Source organism: Tetrao urogallus (genome assembly GCF_951394365.1).
Source record: "Tetrao urogallus genome assembly, chromosome: 16".
NCBI classification, from domain to species: domain Eukaryota; kingdom Metazoa; phylum Chordata; class Aves; order Galliformes; family Phasianidae; genus Tetrao; species Tetrao urogallus.
This window is the reverse complement of record NC_136829.1, coordinates 11843576-11853309: the sequence shown is the minus strand read 5'-3', so window position 1 is coordinate 11853309 and position 9734 is coordinate 11843576. Positions and strand designations below refer to the sequence as shown.

Genomic DNA, 9734 nt, shown 5'->3' with positions numbered 1-9734 from the left:
CCCATACCAACACAACATTCCAAGGCTATAGTGTTGTAAACAGACCCAGCAGTAACACCCAGCACATCCACCCAGCCCTCCATCATTGCCCTGTCTCAGGCTGCTGGCAGCATTTGTAGAACCACACAGAAGAGCATGGGTCAAATCATCTCGTTTCCTAGTTAGACTTGACCACGTTCAAACATGCACCTTAAACTACCTATGTACCTACCTATTATTTACTTCATTTGTGACGTGCTGACAAACACTGCTGTACGTAACTACAAGCCATAGACTTTCCATAGATGACCGCTAAATCTCAATGGATACTTGACCTTAAAACTTTTTGTACAGCTGACGGTTCATTTAACCCCTATCTCACTTTGCTTCCCCATACTGCAAGTTTTTTAATATTATCCCATGCTCAGAAGAACCAAATGACAGCTCCAGCTGACGGCTCACCTCCCTGCATCCCCTCCTCTAAAAGACCATCAGTTAAGCACCAAAAGAGAAACACCGAATATTATTAGGTTCTATTTTCACTAAATTGGTATGAAGTTTCATTCCCTCCTGACAAATGCTACTGCAGGTTAAACCCTGATACATAATTTTATATATATATATATATATATATACATGAATTAGATTGCTTTTGTTAACAAGTTACTTGTCTCACACAAAACATCTAGTCTGCATTAAGAGTGCTCCTGAGATAACTGTGACGAAGCAGCAGGGGTTAATTAAATAGGACAATGAGTAAGCAGTTATGGTGTGATAGCAGACCCAGCTGATTTAATTGCTGGGCTAATTATCAAACAGAGAACCAAGAAACGGCACATAAGTGAAATACTGCATTTGTTGATAGTTTGATTTTTAGAGAGCTGCTGTTTTAGGGCTGCAGTGCCTTCCTTCCCTCTAATTCAAATAGAAGTTCTCGGCGTACCTACATGACAGCTGAAAACATTTACAGCCTTCTCACGTGCAAATATTTAAGACTTTTAGATATTTCGCTCGACAGTAAAGAAACAAATAGCAAATAAGCTTTCAAACCCACTAGCTATAAACCACCCGGCTAAGGTCAGAACGTGTCTGCATTTATATTATAATGACCATAAGCGTCCGACAGCGGGAAAAACGATTTGCAGCCTCAGTCCAAACCAGCTTCCATCGCGGGGCGGGGAATTACTTCAAGCCCTCGCACCAAGAGGGGCCGCTTTCACTGCGCAAATTCTGAATTCCTCAATTTAGATTTCTAAAGGAGCTGAAGGAGGAGGAAAAAAAGGAAAAAAAAAAAAAAAAAAGAAAAAAAAAAAAGCGCCAAAACAACGTGAACTTTGTTACAAACTGCACGCAGTTGGGGTTTTCATGGGAGGGCCATAAAGCGCCGCAGCTCTGCCCAGGGGCGGCAATGCGAGGCGGCAGCGCTGAGCTCCGCAAAATGAGCCTGGAGCTCAGCAAACGCCCCCTGCCCTGAAACACTTGTCACCTGCTCCGCTCTGACGTGTATTCCTAGCGAGTAGCGTCCAGAAAATAAGTGAAAATGATGGAGAACGAACTACAGCAGCCCACCTCCCTGCTCTCCTCAGGAAGCGGCGGGCGCTGGCAGCCCTTCGCCTGCACAACGCGGGTCATCTGCCGCTCGAGGAGCGCCGCTCTCTCTGGAGAGCAAACAACGGAGCCGCTCCGCGCCCCGGCCGCGCGCTCATTGCCCCGCAACGGCCGCAGCGCGCGGCCCCGCCCGGCAGGGAAATGGCAGAGCCGCGCAGCGCCGTGGCTGAGGACAGCTGCTGGTAGCGGCCCGCAGAGCCCTTCTCTTTTGCCCCCTCCGCTCAGCAGGGGCGGGAGGAGCTCGCTCGTGCTCACGGGCACGAGGGTGCAGAGCTTTGGGAGGGCAGGGGAAGGCGGGCAGCTCGGGGCCCGAGCTTCAGGTGTCACCACAGACACCTGCGAGGAGCTGCGTTCACGTGCATCATCGCCTTTCCAAGCCGTGGGAAATAGCTCCCATCACCTCCACTCAGAGAGCTGTCAGCGCAGCCGTGCTGCTCGGGGGCAGAGGGCTGACGGCTCATGCTCTGCTGTGCTTTTTATTGGGCTCGTTGGTTTATGCTTTTAGAATGTGGCTGAGTCTTCTCACGCGTTTCTCCATTTCAGGAAACGATGCGTTGAAAGTGAGCTCGAAACTGCAAGAAGATGGTCTCACAAATGGGGATTTTTGAAAACAGCTCTTGAGGAGGTAAAACAGGACGGTGCTGGGTGAGGTGTGGAGCACGATGGCACACGAGGCTGTGCAGACACAGCAGTGAGCACACAGAGCAGTGCTGTGCGTGCTTTACTAAGCCAGGTTCACAGTTTGCAAATGCAGTACCTTTAAAGGTGGGCTCGGGGTTCCGACTTTCCTCTGAATGAATTGAGCAAGTGGTAATTGATATGCCATGCACATCCTGATGTATTTCTCCTGAGAAACACGGCTCCCAGCAGTGCTAACAAGTACGAGATGCACACTGACAGGAAAACATTTCCCCTTTGTCTATCCATATGGTACGTTAAAAACCAAGGGGGAAAGGTTCTAGCTAATTAAAATTTCAGTGGAGAAATTTACAGAGAACTAAAATATTTGGAGAGGTGTCTATTCTCACCAGTGTTTAGATATGAGAATCTAGCGTAGCATAATGTTAGGTTGGAATCATGATCTTTCATTGCTAAAGAGCAGGATCAGTGTAGGCCCTGAATGCAGCCGTACGTTTACCCTACATGAAGCTGGAAGCACTGCATCCATTGCAGGATGTTGGAACATTGCTGTAGGCATCTACGTCAGCACCTCTGAAACATTTTGTCCTCTGAGCTTCAGCATCCATCCGTGACAAGCACTGTCTGCCACTCACACCATCTTTGCACAGTGCTGATAGATGGGTAGCAGAAAAGCTGACAAACTCAATGTGTTCTTATTGGTGAACTTAGTCTTTGCCTTGTGGTCATAGAAGGTACATAAGATATATTTCTAGCCATTTCTGGACATCTGGTGCAATGAAGAGAGTTGAATCACTCAGCAGCATTTTGCCTTTCACCTGAAATTCAAATTTATATCACTTTCTGGGGAAAAGAAAAAAAAGTACACAACAAAAACTTCCAAAACACTACAGTGTGTGCTCGTGTTTTAAATGGAAAGAACAGATAAAACAGATGCAACAGTCAGGTTAATGGGATAGATATCAGAGCCCATTTTTTAATGGTGACATTTTTATTTCAGTTGACAGAAGATGAAAAGAAAAAAAAAACAAAGCCCAAGATACAGCTTCCAGAGCATCTGCGGATTCGACCTGTGACACCTGTGGAAAAATATATTAAGGTTAGAAATTAGATTCTGAGATTGCCGTACAGCAATGCCTGTCTGAAGAGACCACCCAAGCCCTAAAACCAGTTGACTTGTAGAGGTGGGCCTTTAGCTAAAGGTCAGAGTAAATTGTATTAGCGGCCCAAGCAATGCTTTAAAAGCACTCATTTAAAACAAGGAATTGCCCTTTGGATGTGGTTGTTAGTTCACAGAGCTTTGTGTATGAAATCAGCTTTCCCTAAAGCACGTCCCCGTTCTCTGCGACATCGGGTAACACAGCAGTCAGCTGTATGGTTTATTATAGAAGAACGCCCAGAGCAGTCACTGTTCAGATATGCACGCACACACCTTACTTCGAGGCTTAGCATAGCCTCATCTCTCAATTTTAAGTAGTGGTTAAGATGTGGAGATTTTTTCTAGCTTTGTGCAAGTATTCTTTTTGGCTGAGACACTGCCTCTGTTCTTTTAGTGGCACAAATTAGATCAGCTGAGAGAAGTGAGTTCTAATGAGTCAACGTGTTTGATTTATAAATACACAGCGTCCGAATCCACCACCAAATAAAATAACCATAGAACTAGATCACCCACAAAGGGAGAGGAACCCACTCGTAAAAGGAGAGGCAGAACATGCCAACAAAAAGCAAGGGTAGTCTGCTCTGAGAAGATTAGGGAAACGAAAGAGACTGAAAATTCCTAATTGTTGTCCTAAATTTCAAGGGATTCCAAGGGTGGTAAGATAAGGTGAGCAAGTACTTCTACTGAGACTAAACTGAATAAAAGAGCAAGTGCTGAGAGTGACAGAAATCAAGTGGCGGCCCTTCTGCCATTAGAGCTACTTGTTCTGCAGTTTTGTCCCAGGCATCCAATTTCAGTCACTCAGGTTTGCCTTCCCTACACCGTGGTGTGTCTTTTCTGCATGTTCACCTTTATAGTAACAGGCATCGTATCTGTTCTTCTCTCTAGGCTGGATTCATGCTTCTTCATAGTCCCTTCCCCCAGATCATAAGTAGGAAGTGATTTCCTTTATTATCCTGCTTGGTGGGTGGCACTTCTGGCCATAAAAATTATCTTTTCGGAGGAACTGCTCCACCTAAATATCATGAACATTTCTAGTCTTGGCCAAAGAACAAAGAGAAGTAACTCTGGCAAGAGAACTGAAACATTGTTCTCTTACTGTGTGTTTCTCTACTAAGTCCCCAGATGATAAAACCATGTAAGTGCCCAACTGAGATGATTCAGCCAAAGCAAGCACAGCAGTCACTGAACAGAGGCTGCTGGCTTTTGCTTTGTTTCCTTTTTAGCAAGATTAGTTGCAGATTAACTTGATGCTTACCCATCTTTTAAAGTAGAAAGTGGAATGGATGAGTACTTCTGGACATACAAGCCAGCTTGGTCAGTAATATCTTTAGCATTTGGCCACAGAACTGTTATTCCATGGCAGCACTGCTACCAAAAACACTGCAGCAAGTATAAAGTGCTGTTTTTCCTGTTTAGAGAAGGCAAGTAGCTTAAAGATTACTGTTAAAGCTAAAGAATAAATCCTTCTAATAACGGAAAGCCCTTAGAAATATATTGAACAAAACTGTATACATGAAGAAAATGTATAATATGTATTACTGAATGACAATTTTGAGTTTTGATTTCCTGTTATATCTACCAGTCAAGGCACTAAAAGACTTCTATAAAGAATGGTAAATGAAAGTTAGTTACTTCGCTGGAATTTGTCCACTGAACTTCCCTTTTCCCCTCTGCCTTGCTACAGAATGGGACCTAAATTACCCTAATGACTTTTTATATTATGAACCATCCTGTTTTATAAATCAAACTTGCATGCAAGTAGGCAATCTTCCATAAATGTCAGTGTGCATTCAGGATATTAATTAATCAGAATGCATTTAAACTCACTATTTTTATGCATTCTCATTTCCATCCACAGTGGAGCACAAAGGAGGATGTTGCGCGACAGAAATTACCATCAAAATCCTTTTAATCATTGAATTCCACGTTTTACTTCTATTCTAGGTGGATCCATCTCCTCCAGTTCCAAGGACTTCCCAGGGATTTATTGGCTGGAGATCAGCTGTTCCAGAGCTGCAACTTGAACGTTGTTTTCAAATCCAGAGCTGCAAAGGCGCCTTCTCCAAGGATCTGCGCTGGCCACGCGAGCCCTCGGACTGACAGTAGGAGATAGCAGCTGGGCACATAGAAGCACTTGCATTCCAAAGTTAACATTCACCAGCGGATTGTTCAGTGCCTGTATAAGCACCCACAATCATTGTGGCAATGTGTGAACATCACGATGCAGCATTTCGCTTGTTGCAGATTTTTTGGAACCTATAGCATTCATGCTGTGAATAGTGCTTCTGAGTTGCCTAGTTTCCAGTAGAGCTGCCTGATTGGTTTAAGTGAAGCTTACAAAGGCCATTCAGTAAAATAAAGTCACTTTCTAAAAGCAGTTTTGGTATCAAAAGTGTTTTTTGTTGTTCAGAATATAAGTTTCTAAGCATAAGTTTCAAAACAAAAATATGCCACCAAGTATTTATGCTGCTGCAGATTTTTTATACCAATGTTTATATCAATCAGGACTGGTATGAACTCAGAAACAGACTGTTGAAGTCTAAGTAACTTCATTTAAAAAAAAAAAAAAGAGAGAGAAGCTAAATTGGCCTTCAAATATTTTCTTGCACTGAAAATTTCTAAATACATCCATCTTCATACATCATTTAACACGTTTTGTATAAAAAAGACAATGTGTTATCAAATCACTGCTTATGGCAGGCCTATTTTCAGAAATATTTGTGTAGAAACAAAAATAAACACACGAACACCACAGCAGCTTCTTGAATAACCCGCCAGGCGTTCCTCAGTTTATCACACACTCCCTCTTTGGCTGGAAGGTTCGTCACACAGCGCTGAGGTTTGGCTGCTTGTGGAATCTCACCTGTATCCTGTTTACCAAACACAGCAGCATAGCAACCACAGCACAGTACGACACAGCATGGAGAGAGAAAATAAAATACATTTCCACACTGTCACCTGCCATTAAATCAATCAAATATCTGAGCGAGGATCGGAATCAGCACTGGGTCCCTCCTGCCTCGCACTCTCAGATAAAGCTGTGTGAATTGGTTCCTCCTGTAAACGATGAGGAATCCAAGGTGTTTGGTTCAGAATGGACACGTTGGATGCTGTTCAACACTTCTTGCTATCCTTTCAGCAAAGCAAATGGAGATGAGAGGAACGTGTTAACAGCAAACCACATGAATACCTGTTCACATACAAGAGATTGTTTCTGAAATCTGTAGAATTTGTTCTCTTGTACGGAGTCTTGCAAACTAAACTACATTTTACATTACACACGTGTTCATTAACAGTAAGGGATTGCCATGGGAGCTATTGGTGCAGCTATCTCAGTGTTGGAGGGCTCAGCCTTGCACTTCATCACCCACCTGCAGATTTGCCAGGACTTCTGAAAACTCACAAGGAGCCTCATTTAGGTGCAGCAGTTGTTTGCAGATTCTAGTTCTAGTTAACTAATGGATAACATTCAAAAACTGTTAAAACAAACAACAGACTCCAAGAAGTCCATACAGGCAATTCTTAGTAGTCCTCATTACTTAGGGAGAAAAGGCTTTCCTCTGTAATCCTGCTGCTAGATCTCCACTGTTTTCTGCAGCAATCAATTCGTGCTTGAGTCAGCACTGAGCCCTTGGCTTTCATAGCAGTAGGTCAGCAGCTAGCGTTTGTTCTTTCCCTCTTCCCAAGAAATGACTCACAGTGATCAACAGCCCACCTACTTTTTTTACATCCAGTTCCAAGTGCCCACAAAATAACTATGTTTTACTTTTTCCATATTCTTTACAAATAACGGAGAAGTGAATCATATCCTTTGGAAAAATTACTGAAGAATGAGAATATGCAGCAGAACTAACTGCAGCCTTAAAAAACAGAATAAAGGATTACTTGGAATCACACACTGGAAATTTAAACTAAATTGCGCTTTAGCTACTAAGTGTACATGTTAAACTGTTCAATGAAAAAGCAAGATAATTATATTTTACATCATTTTTCAATTTTAAGTGCTTTCTTGTCATTGCTATGTTTCTGTATTTATATAAGTGTGTGTCTCTATATGTAACATGGTTCCTCAGCTTTTAAGGTCACGCACAGAGCCTTTTATTCTTGCTTGATTTAGATAAACAAGTATTGTAACATTAATATGTAATTTGGTAGCAATAAAATTACATGGATTCCAGCAAAATGAAAGGGGAGCTTCACAACCACAGTTTTAAAATGTTACATTACAGGTCCAGAGCTGGCATCTGATATCCAGTAGATGTTTGTATGAAGTGAAAACCAACTCCGTATGAGTCACTGATTTTGGAAGCCCAAATAAGCTCCTTGTCCACCACCCATCGTTGGACATTTCTGAATCTTATTTCCAATGTCTGAGTATTGACTCCATATGAACAATTAAGTGGTGGTTTTTTTCTTTTTTTCTTTTTTTTACTATACTTTCTATCATTTATAGTGCTTTTACTTCCAGAAATACTTTGATAAAGATAATTTGGGGGATGCGTAATTATTGCCTAAAATTTTAACTTCCTATAGGGTGATATAGTGCTGATCCATACATTTAGGATTTTGGTATTCAAGAATACACCAACTAGAAACCTTTCTTTTCCCAGCACATTTAATTTGACCTTTCATACCTAAAAAAACGTGTGAAGTGGTTTTAGATTTACAACTGACAACTTACTGCCCAGTCAACTGCCTCAGTCGTGAGCCCAACTTGCTGATACAGGATTATTAAATCATCTTGTAAGGTTTAAACCTGGCATCTCATTTCTGGAAATTAACCTATTTTTTGGAGCCAAGTTGCACACATAAATGTCACTGCATGCTGTAAAATATCACACTATTTCCAAGGTCGGGATGGTGTTAGTAAATTCAGTGCACATCGTGGGGGAAAGGCTTCATAACACAATTAAATCACTTCAAAAATGCAGCAAAAGTTGGGAGAAATGTAATTCTGTACAAACGTCTAAGCCTGTGCTCCTATGCAAGTCGGAGCAGAAAGAGCTGTTTCTAAACATGCATAAAATGTTACATGGATTATTTTTAACCAACATTTGAAAATGAGATGCTATTTGTCTTCTATGCTCCAGTGTAAGCTTCATTTAATGTAGACATTCATCATGCTTTTGGTGGCCTGAGGCTCCCGCCGGCAAAGTGAAACAGCAATTCCTCCTTAGCTGACTCACATTTTTCAGAGAGCTGAAGCCATCTTGTCTTCTGACTGCACTTTCAGTTCAATTAGCTCCTTGCTATCATGCTGCTTTTAAAGAGAAACTGCAGAGTACGCTTTCCGAATTCTACATGCAAAAATACTTGTGTATTTTGTACACAAGCAACAGCAGTACATGAAATCAGCCACGCGCCTTTTGTGACTGCGGATGTGTGATGAAATAATAGTAGGGACTTGAGTTACAATTGTATTTAAGTTGAAGAACTATGAAATCAGAATTATCCTTCTCCTAAGCACTTGCTTGCTTCATCAGCCACATCACTGGGTGGCAAAAAAACCCTTTTCCTTCACAGTGCATCCTTCTCTGCATTCTTAGGACTGGCATACAACTGGCTCTTGCTATTTCTAATTTAATTAATACAAGATATTTTACAGAGATCTCAAAGTTGAAAGACTCGTATTTATTTAAAATGCATTTTGAATCGGAGTGAAGATTTTTGATTACATGATAGTGAAATGGTGATTCCGTGTAAGTAGCACTAATCAAATTGCAGTCACAGCCAATTGATTTTGCTGCTGCAAAGAGTGGCCACTTAGAGAGTAACTAATTGCTCTTCTACATGGGACATTTCTACAGAGCCCCATTCCCCAGCCGTCCTCATAGACAACCACTCTGCTCCTAAGTCTGTACAGAAGCTACCATCCCAGTTCCTGCTGCTGGCCGCTCTGCAGCCTGCGTTTCATTCTGAGATCACTTGCCTTTCAAAAGCGAGGATATGGATTTTTATTTTTTATATATTTTTTTCCTTTTTGGAGACATAAGGCTCCCCATTCACACGTATCATTTCCTTCAGTGAAGGATTCTTTGTGGTTTCTTGCACATTCTACAAAGCACCAAACACTAGCCATTATCAACCAGCCCCAAACCTCTACTCCCACGCGAAGCCCAGTCCAGGTCACTCCTTGCATTAGGTTTCTAAATGCAAAACCCTAAATGTCATTGCAGCAAGACAGATAAGGCCTGCTCACAAACTATTACCTCCTTCCTGGCTCCTGTGGTTTTCACATCCCATCACACTGTTATTTAATTGGTCAAAAGCTTGTCAAATAATTCCATTGGACTACGGTGTAATAAACTGAACTGTACTGGAAAATGATACCATCGTGCTGTGACAC

At 42.0% G+C, this 9734-nt stretch overlaps 1 protein-coding gene across 1 annotated transcript; it reads left to right on the top strand.

Annotated features, from left to right (window-relative positions):
• Window positions 1–731: 731 nt before the first annotated feature.
• On the top strand, window positions 732–5488 carry CIMIP1 (ciliary microtubule inner protein 1; the record flags this gene model as incomplete). The annotated part of the gene is made up of 5 exons (XM_079543318.1): window positions 732–735; window positions 1493–1769; window positions 2131–2212; window positions 3227–3325; window positions 5333–5488. 5 exons carry the CDS (start codon window positions 732–734, stop codon window positions 5486–5488), a joined length of 618 nt encoding a protein of 205 aa, XP_079399444.1.
• Window positions 5489–9734: the final 4246 nt, after the last annotated feature.